At 56.7% G+C, this 12,413-nt stretch overlaps 5 protein-coding genes and 1 non-coding gene across 6 annotated transcripts; 2 read left to right on the plus strand and 4 right to left on the minus strand.

Annotated features, from left to right (window-relative positions):
• Positions 1-791: 791 nt before the first annotated feature.
• Positions 792-1,146, minus strand: J3D65DRAFT_558854 (40S ribosomal protein eS28; the record flags this gene model as incomplete). The annotated part of the gene is made up of 3 exons (XM_066797385.1): positions 792-853; positions 946-1,029; positions 1,086-1,146. The coding sequence occupies 3 exons, from the start codon at positions 1,144-1,146 to the stop codon at positions 792-794; spliced, it is 207 nt and encodes a 68-aa protein (XP_066651740.1).
• Positions 1,147-1,583: 437 nt separating this feature from the next.
• Positions 1,584-3,220, plus strand: J3D65DRAFT_635702 (uncharacterized protein). Its single transcript, XM_066801335.1, has 5 exons — positions 1,584-1,753; positions 1,806-1,840; positions 1,902-2,420; positions 2,469-2,609; positions 2,659-3,220. The coding sequence occupies exons 1-5, from the start codon at positions 1,737-1,739 to the stop codon at positions 2,892-2,894; spliced, it is 948 nt and encodes a 315-aa protein (XP_066651741.1). The 5' UTR covers positions 1,584-1,736; the 3' UTR covers positions 2,895-3,220.
• Positions 3,221-5,626: 2,406 nt separating this feature from the next.
• J3D65DRAFT_91536 (thioesterase-like superfamily-domain-containing protein) lies at positions 5,627-6,921 on the minus strand. Its single transcript, XM_066804245.1, has 2 exons — positions 6,537-6,921; positions 5,627-6,489 (listed from the first exon to the last, which is right to left on the minus strand). Exons 1-2 carry the CDS (start codon positions 6,625-6,627, stop codon positions 5,681-5,683), a joined length of 900 nt encoding a protein of 299 aa, XP_066651742.1. The 5' UTR covers positions 6,628-6,921; the 3' UTR covers positions 5,627-5,680.
• J3D65DRAFT_635712 (uncharacterized protein) lies at positions 6,905-9,043 on the plus strand. The gene is made up of 4 exons (XM_066801336.1): positions 6,905-7,171; positions 7,260-7,895; positions 7,940-8,536; positions 8,587-9,043. The coding sequence occupies exons 1-4, from the start codon at positions 7,072-7,074 to the stop codon at positions 8,913-8,915; spliced, it is 1,662 nt and encodes a 553-aa protein (XP_066651743.1). The 5' UTR covers positions 6,905-7,071; the 3' UTR covers positions 8,916-9,043.
• A 202-nt stretch (positions 9,044-9,245) lies between these two features.
• On the minus strand, positions 9,246-9,369 carry J3D65DRAFT_t130. Its single transcript has one exon. It is a non-coding gene; the product is annotated as a tRNA-Leu (tRNA).
• Positions 9,370-10,077: 708 nt separating this feature from the next.
• J3D65DRAFT_606043 (cytochrome P450 monooxygenase-like protein) lies at positions 10,078-11,806 on the minus strand (the record flags this gene model as incomplete). Its single annotated transcript, XM_066798413.1, has 5 exons — positions 10,078-10,162; positions 10,211-10,291; positions 10,342-10,496; positions 10,544-11,501; positions 11,541-11,806. The coding sequence occupies 5 exons, from the start codon at positions 11,804-11,806 to the stop codon at positions 10,078-10,080; spliced, it is 1,545 nt and encodes a 514-aa protein (XP_066651744.1).
• Between the last annotated feature and the right edge of the window lie 607 nt (positions 11,807-12,413).

Below are 12,413 nucleotides of genomic sequence, written 5' to 3' on the forward strand. Positions count from 1 at the left end.
AACGATCGATCGCGGCAGCTGAACGCGCGCGCGAGCAAGCGATGCGGATCCCGACCGACGAGTGGGGAGGGGGGTGTTGGGAGGAGGAGGGTGTTGACGACGCGTGGAGGATGGACTTTGCGCCGGCGGTGGGCGGGTCGTGGAGGTTGTCTCCAACGAGGCAGGTGGGCAGACGTCGCTTCCTGTTTGGGAAATTGCCGTCGAGGCGGGCGGTCGAGCAAACAACCAACGACTCGATGCCAGCTCTACTCACCCTCTGGATTACCTCGCGCACCAGGTGCTTTGAACTCGTTCGTCTACGCAAAGAAACAGGGTGCAGTGGTGAGTCTGCCGATGCTTTCCCCTTCGTAGAGATGCTGCAGGCAAACGGCGAGGAGGAGAGGAAGAACTAGAAGAAGAGAAAGATATGAGACGGGCCTGGCTAACCTACCTCCTCCTAGTGAAATAGAGATGTACCTCGAGGCCTAGAAATGTCCATCTCTTGAAAGCAACGTGATTTCAGCATGCACGTTTAAACCAAGCCTTGCCTCAGCGATGGCGGCAACATCACATCCAGTCTTTTCACATCGCAAGATACAACCACGGGCAAGGGGAACGACAACTCCATTTCTCCCTTCATCTACAGACAGTCTTCCCCCGTTCATGCTTTTTCCCAGCCCTCTTCCCCATGATAACCACTTTTTGCCGCAAGCTCCACTGCAGAAACCGAGAAGCAAACGCCCAAACACCATGCGCAGGCCCGTGGGCCACTCGTGTCTCGCAGCATCGCCATTGTATAGCTTGGGGCGGTATTACCGCAGGCGGCGGGCCTCGCGCTCGGACTCGAGGAGGCACAAGATGTCGTTTTCGCGCACTATTGCAACGTCAGCAACCGCCATGCCCCGTCCACGTCTCCTCGTGTATGGTCTCGGGTGTCTCGTCTCGAGGTGGGGGATCGTCACGTACCAGGGCCCTTGACGTTGCGGATGATGCTGCGGGTGGTGTCGTCCATGAATTCGACGCGGACCTGGGTCACGCCGCCGCGAGAGCCTGGAGCGACGGTTAACCAGATGGTTCAGCAGTGGAATGTTGAGCAGGCAGCATACCAGTGCGGCCCAGGACGCGAGTGACCTTGACGAGCTTGACGGGAACCTTGGCGCTATCCATTTTGAAATGCGGACAAATGGTCGACGGGTGGTGTCTGGGGTGGAGAGAGGAATTGAAGATGTTCAGACGAGGTGTTTCGGCGCGGTCCGAAGGTGAAGTCGATTGACGAGGGCGGAGGCGGAGGCGGCGAGCGGAAGTGGAATTGGTGTGCGGCGGGAAATCTTGGCGCGCCAGCCTCCGCCGCGGAACTAGGAAACGCCCCAGGAACCAGACGAATTGGGAAAGAAAGAAAGGCCAGAGACAAAGGCCAAAGTCGACCGTCAACCCCCGAGCAGCTTGGCCAACTCCATCACCATCCACATCCCGAGACAGACTCACTCCATCGCCCAAGGCCAAGGAAGCAATGACGCCCTTCGAGCCTCCGGCGGCGGCGGGCGCGGGCCAATCAACCCCACCACATGGGCCTGACTCACTGCTAGAATTTACAGCACCGGACCGCATCGCATCGCATCATACTACCGCAAACCATCCCCACCCAATCTCGCTCCTCGCCGCCCTCCGCCGTTGACCGTCTGTCCCGGCCCCTACTACTTCTCTTCCGCATTCTCTCCCCTCATTGAACGCGACACTCTGAACTGCGCTGCTTCGCCATGGATCTCGTCAACCAGTATGCTGCTCCCAAGCACCCAATGGCACCTGTCGCAACCTAACTCGACCAGCCTCACCGACCGTCTCCTCTTCGCCGTCCCCAAGAGTCCGTAGCCTCACCTCCTCTGGCGCGAGTCCTCTCCGCTGACATTACACGCAATCCGCAGAGGGCCGCCTCCACCAAGCCTGCCTCGACCTCCTCCACGGCTCCGACATTCAATTCCACCGCCACTCGCGCCTCGACATTGCCCTCGTCAAGAACCTGCCAATTGCCCTCATCTTCCTCCCCGCCGCTGATATTCCCACCTTCGTCGGCGAGGGTCGCGTCGACCTTGGAATCACAGGCCGCGACCAGGTCGCCGAGCACGAAGCCGTGTCCCCGCCGACTGCCGACACGGGCGTCGAAGAGGTTCTCGACCTCGACTTTGGCCGATGCCGCCTGCAGGTGCAGGTCCCCGAAAAGGGCGACATTGAGACCCCGGAGCAGCTGGTCGGCAAGAACATTGTCACCAGCTTCACGAACCTGGCGGAGCGCTACTTCTTGGAGCTGGAGGCCAAGCAGGAGGGCAAGGAGCTGAATGGCGACGCGGCTGGAAAGAAGTCTAAGACCAACATTAAGTATGTCGGAGGCAGTGTCGAGGCTGCCTGCGCATTGGGCGTTGCCGACGGCATTGTCGACCTTGTTGGTGAGTATCCCAGCTGAGCGCAAGAGGGATCGCGTTGACATGGTGCAGAATCCGGCGAGACGATGCGCGCGGCTGGCCTCAAGGCTATTTCGACCGTCATCGAGACGACTGCCATCCTCATCAAGTCCAAGAAGGTCTCCGACCCCAAGCTCGTCGACTTGATCGCCGCCCGCATCCGCGGTGTCATCAGTGAGTTTTCCCTAGCTCTCCGCAGCTGCTTTCCCGCTGACCCAGACAGCCGCCCAAAAGTACGTCCTCTGCACTTACAACGTCGAGCGCGCACAGCTCAAGGCCGCCTGCGACATTACGCCGGGCAAGCGCGCGCCCACGGTCAACTCGCTCGAGGAGAGCGGCTGGGTCGCCGTCAGCGCCATGGTCGAGCGCAAGCGCATCGCCCTCGTTATGGACGAGCTGAGCAGTGTCGGTGCCTGCGACATTCTGGTCACGAGGATCGACAACTCGCGCACTGGTTGAGCTGCGCTTTCCAGGGGACGACGGGGATTATCGAAAAAAGAAGCATTTTACTTGCGGATCCACGTGGCGGGGTTACGTGCGTCCAAGCAACCCTCGAGCCGGGCCGTCGCTATTCGCGATGCGGCGCTGGGAAGGGTTACGTATGGTTGCAGCACTCTCCATTGCTAGGACGGGCGCGGGCGAGAGCTGCGGAGCAAAAGTCTTAAGTGATGGTCTAGACGGGTAGATGGATTGTAAGGCTTGTCTTGCTTATATGGCGCAGGGTAGACGGTACGTGCTGTAATCAAACAATCTCCAAATATTCGATTCGTCTACATCTCTCCGTCAATTTTCTTTCGTTTCTGAGTCTGGAAGTCCCGACTTCTCCTCATACGCGCGATGACTTTCCCCCTGAATGCCACCCAACAGCATCATCCCCCAGGGAAAAAGGTCACCATCATCAAACAATACTCGACATTCCCATCCCACCGCTCCTCTGCGCTGCGCTGCCCTCCGCATCCGCTCAAGTCCCAGCGCAAACAAAACCTCCAGAAACAGTAAAAGAAAGCCGATGGTCAAGCACAGCAAGTGCGAAAAGACACCAACAGAAACAGACAAGTATACTCCAACAAGAATTGGGCGCACACCGCAGTTTCATGGTATCAGTATGTCGGCTCTGCATCGACGCCGTGCCTGTTACTGTGCGATGGGCTGGGGAGAAGGAGGGCAGGCGGGCGTTTTATATCAGCGTCGATGGATGCCTGGCGCGCAGGCAGGCGGTGGTGGTGGCTGCGCGTGGATGCCCCCTGCGCGTGTGATGGCCCCCTATCCGCGTGAATGCCCCCTGTGCGCGTGCGCGTGGGAATCGCGGTATTGCGTGTGCTCCAATGCACGGGGCTGTGACTCACGACATCACGCTCTCTTTCTCTACACCTGGCTTCCAAGGCCTGTGACTGCCAGGGCCCGGGCCTCCTTTTCTGACTGGGTGGTATAAAGGATGTTCTTCTCGCCGAGCTGGGCAGCGCACACTTATCCAAGCCTTGTCCTTGCTGGTGGGAGATGTACAGCCTACCCAAGAGTGAACTGTTGTTGGTGGCTGTCGTCTACTTCCATTCCAGCCAAGAATCCGACTTTTCCGCCTTTGGTGCTAACTGGACGCCGTCGGATTTTATCATTCCCAGCAAACGCTGCTCAGCATTGTTTTCTGCTCATGAAGGAGGGCGGTGGCACCCTCTTTTGCAAGATCAACACCTGCCCCGGAAGCTCTCCCTAGGAAGCAAACAAGGCGAACAGCAAGTAGGGAATTCGAGAACGCGCCAGACCGCCCCAGCAGTGGAAACTGGAAAATTCTTCGGCCGGTGCTGTGGCAGCGAATCCTCGGGCGCATTGGCAGGAATTTGGAGCGCCGGAAGGGAGCGTTATATACCTCCTACTCCAGAGTTAGTTTCCTGTGCGTGCACCGCGTGGACATCCCTTATGTGCGACATCGGTGGCATGTGCTAGGTCACAAAGGCTTCTCATCTGCACGCGGAGTAACATGTGCTACCAGGTCACGGCAATGAGCACCGTGCTTTGGCCATTCTGTCATGTCTTCGCGCGTGGCAAAGATCCACTAGGGAAAAGGTATAAAAGGGGCGTAACTCGCAGAGCAAAAGTTTCAACGACAGTCCTCGATTGTCCATCCATCCATCCATGGTTGACAGATTACCACCACGCAAGATACTTGCCGTGCGTCGTGCGTCCGGGATTTGAGAATTTGCTGCAAACATGGCTGAATTGTTGTCGTCAACGTGACGGAATGCTGCTTGGCTCCATCCGCTAACAATGTGGTAGAATTTAGCAAGCCTGAAGCCTGTGAGGAGTCTGGTGAGCACACCATCATCCTTTATTGTCTTGCTGCTTGCAGGCGAACACTTGATTTGTAAAGGGGCGAAAGAGACGAGACAGCTGATTACGTGGTGGAATCACCGTGGAGGCCAAGGGGGTGGATGAGGACCTCGCGCGTAGTGGAGAAAGACATGAGGTAGAGGGAATCTGTGGCCAGTGCGCACCACGCCCATTACAAGACATCGTGGCATACCAACGTCGGTACCAATGCGAGAGATCTCGCAGTGGGCAAACAAAATACGCGAGATTTGCGAAGAGAGAGAGAGACCTGAAATCGCAGAGAGATGGAAAGGCCTGGCACCTTGGGGCAATGTGCAGGAAGGAAGTAATTCGAGTTCTGACAATTCATCAGCGTCGAGACCTGACGGATAACGCTCTTGAAAAGGCTTCAATGATTTTTGTCTAACTCTACATCCGTGTCTTAGTCTGGTGGACTTGGATTTTATGCCAAGAAAGTCTCGCTTGAATTGAGCTGCGCCGATCTTGACTGGCCCAGAAATGGATGCGCTCAGCTACACTCATGCCCAGTCCGTCATGGTGGGTGTCAAGAGAGATGAGATCTCCTGGAACTGCGGCTCGATGCAGAGAGCGTTAATTTACTGCCATGGCTGCCGTGGGGGCCGTCATCCACCGTCACCGCCACGCCCAGGGAGTCCCGATTCTTTCGACACCCGCTGTGCTGAGGCAGTCATCAACATCCGGGGTCATCGTCTGGAGTACGTGGAGAACTCGGGGAAAGCTCGAAGTTGCTCGCGCCACGAGTCACCTCATTACGTCAATCTGCAGGGACCTCTGCGCCAAGGTCGCCATTGACGAAGTTTGGCAGAGCCTGGCGGGCGGGCGAGACGATCCATCCACTCAACCTCCGCAGCCCCGCCATCTCTGCTCCATATCCCCGTGGAGAAGGCACCTGGCAATGCTCAGAGCTTCCCCTCCTTGTTGGGCCGTCGCTTTGCCGTGTTCCTCGACGAGTCCAAGATCAGCGCGACCTGACTGCTCAAGGCGATAATGTCACCGGTTTCGTCCATAATGACGACCTCGAGGTCCTGACGACCGTTTCTGATCTTTTTGGCCCTGACCCGCGCAAAGAGCCATTCGACGCCCTCGGCCGGCAACGCCTTCTTGACGTCGAGGTTCAGCAAGAGCGTAGGATACCAAGAAAGAGCTTGGTCGGCGGGACTTTTGTAGGCCTCGACAATCTGCGGCCAAAGATCTGCCACAAGGCCGACGCTCTCGTTTGTGAACCTCTCGCCGTTGGGAAACCTCAGCCATTCATCGGCCAGACTGCGCATGGCCTGGCCACGGCGCGGGAGGTGCGTCCGCACATGACCGTATACCTTGCGGAAGTTGGGAAAGGGCCGGTTCTTTTGCAACTCCCAATGCTCGTCCTTGTCCTGTACCAACCTGGCGAGATCGACCGAAGGTGGTGGCGGATGAAGGGACCAGTCGGTCTCGAGCGAGATGCCCTCTTCGGCGTGCAGGTTGGAGTTGGTGAGGTAGCCAACTACTGCCTCACGGCCGCCTTGGCTCAGCGACACGTGGATGTTGGACGTCTGCCGGCCTAATTTCAAGTCTTGGACGGTGAAGACAGCCGGGCCTTCTTGGGTGCGGCGCAGGAACTCGAGGTGCAGGGTGATGGTGTGGGGCTGGTTCTGGCGGGCCAGGGTCGTCCTGAAGTGGGCGGCAGCGACCTGGAGAAATACCGCCGTCACAAAGCCGCCATGGGGGACTGCAAGGGGTCAGCATTCGAGCCATTTGGGAGCTTGGGATACGGACCCGAACCGACACACCACGACGAGTCAAAGTTGGCGGCGTAAGAGTGAGAGGTCAAGGGCTTGACGGCAGAGGCCTCGGCGAAGGAGGCCATGATGGGTGTGCGAAAGGGCCGAAGGCAGACCGAAATGCTGCGTCACAAGTTGCTGGGGGCTTCATCGGGGTCGAGGGAGAAATATGTTGATGGGCATGGCGGAGGACAAGGACGGTGACGCTGAGGTTCCGAACGGAGAGAAGCCTCGGCTGAGGGTCGATGTCGTTGCCGGTGACGCAGTGCGGTCTTGCTGGTGTCGCGGTCAGGACTTACGGCGTGCAAGACCTCGGTCTCAGAGCTCCCCCGGATTCTGGCCTGGGGCTCCACTTTCCGTCGTCACCTCCCCGCAAGCCCGCATTAGGTCCAGTCCAGTCCCGCTTCGCATGCCGCTTATCCTATCTCTTTTCCCAAAAAGCCCAATGGCCTCGCCGCACTGCTTCTTCTAAATTGTCTCTCGTCGCCGTCTCTGTCTCTCCGCTGTCTCAACCTCTCCTCCCACCGACAATGCCTACCGACTCGCCGTACCCCGCCATTTCCGTTCCCGACGTCGACATTTGGGCCTTTTTGTTCGAGAGAAGAGACCGCCCTTTTCCGGATGACAAAGGTGGGGTTGCCATGAGACGAGCTTTTACTGTTCGCATGCCAGCCGTCAACTTGTGAGACCAGCTTGACTCGGGGCTAACGCGCTCCAGTAATCTACCACGACCCCAACACCAAGCGCTCCTACACATATGCTCAGGTCAAGTCTACGGCAATCGACTTTGGCAAGGGCCTCAAGGGTCTCTGGGACTGGCAAAAGGGTGACGTCGTCGCCTTGTTCTCGCCCAACTGCATAGACACGCCAGCCATCACATGGGGCACCCATTGGGCGGGGGGGATCATCTCGCCGGCAAACCCCACCTACACGGTCGATGAGCTTGCCTTTCAGCTGAAAAATGCCGGGGCAAAGGCGGTCGTTACCCAATTGCCTCTGGTGCCCATGGTCAAGAACGCCGCCGATATTGCAGGCGTGCCTCAGGACAGAATCATCGTAATGGGCGATGCGCGGGACCCCAGCGGCACGGTGAAGCACTTTACGAGCATAAGAAACATTTCTGGCACAGCGCGCTTCAGGAGGACAAAGCTGAAGCCGAATGAGGATCTCGCTTTTCTTGTCTACTCTTCCGGCACCACTGGACACCCCAAGGGCGTAATGTTGACGCATAGAAACATTGTCGCAAACACCCTGATGAATTATGCAGTCGAGGGCAAGAACCTGCACTGGGATGACGGACCACATGGACCGTCGGACAAGGTGCTTGCGTTTCTCCCCTTTTTTCACATTTACGGTGAGCAACATCCCTTTGTATCCAGTGCCGCGCTGACTGAGTAGGTCTCACGTGCCTGATACACCACAGCATGCTCGGCGGCATGGAGCTGGTGGTCATGGACAAGTTTGACTTGGAGAAGTTCTGCCGCATCGTCCAAGACTACCGCATCACATTCGCATATCTCGTCCCTCCTGTCGTGCTCATGCTCACCAAGAACCCTCTGGTCGACAAGTACGATCTTTCCTCCCTGCGCATGACCAACTCGGGGGCCGCGCCCCTCACCCAGGAGCTCGTCAACGATTTGTACGCCAAGCGCAAGATACCTGTCAAGCAAGGCTACGGCTTGAGCGAGACCAGCCCGACAACACACGCGCAAGAATGGACTGACTGGAACAAGAAGATTGGAGCTGTGGGCAAGCTGCTGCCGAACCAGACCGGCAAGTACATGAGCCCGGAGGAGACGGAGGTGCCCGTTGGACAAACTGGTGAGCTGTGGATCAAGGGGCCAAACGTGTTCAAGGGCTACTGGAAGAACCCAGAGGCGACCAAGAATGCGCTCACGGAGGATGGCTTCTTCAGGACGGGAGACGTCGGCCACCAGGACAATGAGGGGCACTTTTACATTACGGACAGGGTCAAAGAGTTGATCAAATTCAAGGGTGTGCATAGGCCCTTTGCGTCACATGTTCCAGTCGCTGATCCATCGCAGGCTTCCAAGTTCCACCTGCAGAGCTCGAAGGCCTCCTCGTCTCGCACCCATCCGTGTCGGACGTAGCAGTGATTGGCATCTACGACAAGCAACAGGCGACCGAGGTGCCCCGTGCCTATGTTGTTGCGGTAGCAGGCGTTGAGCGCACCCCCGAGACGGAGAAGCAGATTGTCGACTGGTTGACGGATCGGGTCGCCCACCACAAGCGCCTGCGCGGGGGCGTTCGGTTTGTCGACGAGATACCCAAGAGCGTCAGCGGCAAGATCTTGCGGCGCCTGCTGAAGGAGCGGGCTCTGAAAGAGGAGGAGGGCCCGAAGGCGCGGTTGTAGGCTGGCCGATGGGGTCTTGTCATAGGGCGTGCATATGTCATGTACAGCAAAGCGTGTTTATCGTAAGAGCAGAGAGATAGGGATACCCGTCTGGAATGAGATTTCGAATGAACATGGTGTCTATGTCACGGCTCTTCCAAATCAGTGCAGACGTCGTGATTGCGAAGCTGTCTTTCTCGAATTGATGCCTCCTCTTGCATCCAGACAGCTCGTTCACCTGCCTCGCAATTGCAGAACAACTCCGGTGCCTCAATCGCCCAACCCTCAACACTCGCTCCTCGTACCCGCAAAAAACAAAAAGCAAACACTGCGCCAAACGGCAAAAGAATCTGGTACGAGTGAGGATCGAACTCACGCGGACTTACGCCCAATAGGGAGTAGCTCATGTTGCAGTGCCACTTTAGTGTTTAGCTAAGCTTAAACCTATCGCCTTAAACCACTCGGCCATCGTACCGTCAAATTATTTAAATTAGGGCGGGGTAACGTGTTTATGTACTCACAGCTTGGTCTGTGCGATGACGCTGTGGCGCCCCTCCTCACTCGGCTCGACCAGGGCTGAGGGGAGGGAGCACCGGGTGGACCCTGTGGCGAGAAGCGAACCGCCAGGAATCTGTCAACAACATCCACCAGGACGTCTGCACTCCAGCCGCTCGACTCTCCCATTCTTTTTTCTTGAGACCCTCCGTCGAATTCACCTCACGGGCTATGCATCTCTCTTCGTCTCGTTGCCTGCTGCTCAGACACAAACTTGTCGCCCTCATTCTTGCGCGCATGCGCTACTCGTCAAAAGCTGGCATTTCGACTTCGACTGTCCGCCATGGCACAGAAAGACCTTGATTCAACCTGAAAACCTTGGACGAGGCTTCGGTTGTCGAGAATTTGAGGTTCGTCGTCCAGAAGTACTCTCACATCACAAACAGACAGCCCGTTACAGCACGCTGGTCCGACTACATCTTCTCGTCGTTTGTTTTCATGCCTGTTGGCAAAAAGACCGGGCTTTTGCTGTCTACTGACATGAGACGTCTATCATTCCAACACGACTACTCTTAGTCTTGAGGATCCAAATGTTGCTGGTTTCGCCGCGCGCCTCATCTTCATCCTACCCAGAACCGTCATCTTCGACCGCCTCACGATGGAAGCGTTTCCACGTCCTTCTCCGCCCTCAGTCCTTCGGCGAGATCTCAACCTTGACCCGCTCGCCCAGCCATCTCGGCATGAACATGTCTCGGAACGTCAACTCTGATGGGCTGCCCTCGTCTCAGTATCATTCTCTCACAGGTCGTGGTGTATCCTACCTCGATGCCGCCAGCTTCATATCGTTTCCGAATCGATGGATGACGTGCGCAAACGTCAGACGCAACTCTGCCCATCCCAGACTGTGACCGGTCAGATTTGTTCTCCAGCTCGATGTTGTCAATCAACTCACGTGAGCCCCAAGCACATTCGTGGGCCTCGAGCAAATGGTACAAACCAATTTTCCAACCCTGGTTCGTCCAGCCAGCGCTCAGGCTTGAACGAATACGGAGAGGGGAAGATGTCAGCATTCCTATGGACGAAGAAGCTTCCCATTGATACGACTGTCTGCGAAACAATCAGTAACGGGATTTCGATAGGCTTGCTTGACTTACGCCGCCAGGAATTCTCTCTCCTGAGATGGTTGCACCCTCTTGTGGCACGACTCTCGGCAGCCCGGCTACGACACCAAAACTGAGCCTCAACGTCTCCTTGATGACAGCGTCCAAGTATGGCAATCTTTCTAACTCCTTTAGCCCCGGCGCCTTGTTCTTTCCGGACCACGCTGTTGTCAATTCGTCCGTCAATATTCGCAACTTTTCTGGGTTCTTGAGCAAATGAAAGGTCCCGATGGTCAAAGCCCATCCGACGGTCTCTGATCCTCCGAACAACAAAGACTGCGCCTCTTCCCACAGACTCTTCTCCCCAGGAGGCGCTTCGCCATCTGGATACGTCGCCGGGTCCATCAAGCGATGATATATCGTCATACCATGCGGCAGGCTTTCTAGAGCGCGCTTGGGATCTTTCATGACGTCTCTGACTTGGCTGTAAAGCAACTTATGCAAATGGACCATGCCGGCCATTTCTGGGTTGCTCACAACCTTGGACAGCACAGGTGCCACGGCCAGAATCAGCGCCCTGTACAGCGGGAAATGTTTGAAGCGCAGGCCTATCGGGACTGAGGCATCCACGGCAACCAGAAACGGCGAGCGAAATTCAGGCTCCGCGAGCGCATTGACCGTGGTTCCAAAGCACAGGTACATTATCACATCTAGAGACAAGCAGCGGTATGCGAAGCTAAGGTCGACAGTCTTGCGAGTTTTGCGACAAGTCTCCAGGGAAGCGCAGAGCTCCCCAATCTTGTCGACCAGGAGCTCCTCGCACTGCGACACGGCTGCTGGCGAAAACGACTTGCCGATGATGTCTCTCCGCTGCTTTGCGGTGTGGTAGTCGATGTATCCGAACGAGGACTCGTCTTGGGTGAAGCTTCGGTAGAAGCGAGGATCCTTGTCCCAGCGGTTGCGTGCATTGTAAATCTCATGGTACGCCGACGGCTCGCAGAAATGAAGCTGACTTGTATGTTAGTCAAGATGCTCCCATATCATCACACACTGTCTACTTGCCTCGTTAGGCCCTACGCGCACCACCTTGCCGTATCGAGCGTGCAGTTTCTCGAGCTCGTGAGTGAACGACTTTTCCTGCACACACTCGACCCACGCTTTCCAGTATCGCGTTGCCGCCGCCAGTCTGGGCCCGGGAAATCGCGCCAGAGGATGAAAGTAGACGTTGTACAACGCTTGCCAGGCGATCCAAGTGATGCCAATGGCAGCAGAGGTGAGCAGCAGCGTTGGAAAAGGAAGGCTGATGACCAACTCCATTTCCGCGGTTGAATTTCTTCGGCGTGAGAGAGCTCGATGACCGACAGCTCTGGATTTGCAGCCGGATGACTCTGTTTATACAACGCAAGCATGGCGCGAGGTCAAAAATAGGCTTGGCCTGCTTCCCTTCGCTCGTCCGCTTAAGCCCGTCAAAGTTGGTCCGCTCTGCGCAAGTGTGGATTGGCTCAGGGTAAGGTTTCGTATGAGTTGGCGGGACGGACGGGGGAGACGGGACCAAACCGGCGGCGCCCACAAAGTCAATCCTGCATTCCTGACAAGAAGCTGACTTCCTAGCCCAAAACGCCATCATACTATGGTTTACGGCGCTCATCAATGCCTCATAGTTCTTTTCACGCACTGTCATGAACCACGACGCTATCTTCAAGCGCGCTGCATTTGGATGCGTTCAAATCAGTAAGGTATTGAACGATGAGTACAGAGCTTGATCGCCAGCCTTGCCCAGCTCCCTCCCCCTAGGAGTCGCTGCTTCAATCCCACCAGCCCTCTACCGAAGCAAGATGATGAACTCTGCAGCGCTCTGCTCTCGGTCTACTTCTTGTCCGCCTCCCCGGAAGTCCATCTTGTCGTGCTTCGCGATCCGGACTGC

The sequence above is a fragment of the Phyllosticta citribraziliensis genome, assembly GCF_038025025.1.
Source record: "Phyllosticta citribraziliensis strain CPC 17464 chromosome Unknown J3D65scaffold_11, whole genome shotgun sequence".
Taxonomy (NCBI): domain Eukaryota; kingdom Fungi; phylum Ascomycota; class Dothideomycetes; order Botryosphaeriales; family Phyllostictaceae; genus Phyllosticta; species Phyllosticta citribraziliensis.

Excerpts from the sequence above, each read along its gene's own strand:
- J3D65DRAFT_91536 (XM_066804245.1), bottom strand. The coding sequence starts at position 6,627 with ATGGCCTCCTTCGCCGAGGCCTCTGCCGTCAAGCCCTTGACCTCTCAC. Across the intron at positions 6,490-6,536 it reads GTCGTGGTGTGTCGGTTCGG|TCCCCCATGGCGGCTTTGTG; the intron begins GTCCGTATCCCA and ends GACCCCTTGCAG.
- J3D65DRAFT_635702 (XM_066801335.1), top strand. Across the intron at positions 1,841-1,901 it reads CCTCTTCGCCGTCCCCAAGA|AGGGCCGCCTCCACCAAGCC; the intron begins GTCCGTAGCCTC and ends CGCAATCCGCAG. Across the intron at positions 2,421-2,468 it reads CGGCATTGTCGACCTTGTTG|AATCCGGCGAGACGATGCGC; the intron begins GTGAGTATCCCA and ends GACATGGTGCAG.
- J3D65DRAFT_635712 (XM_066801336.1), top strand. The coding sequence starts at position 7,072 with ATGCCTACCGACTCGCCGTACCCCGCCATTTCCGTTCCCGACGTCGAC. Across the intron at positions 7,896-7,939 it reads CCCCTTTTTTCACATTTACG|GTCTCACGTGCCTGATACAC; the intron begins GTGAGCAACATC and ends CTGACTGAGTAG. Across the intron at positions 8,537-8,586 it reads AGAGTTGATCAAATTCAAGG|GCTTCCAAGTTCCACCTGCA; the intron begins GTGTGCATAGGC and ends GATCCATCGCAG.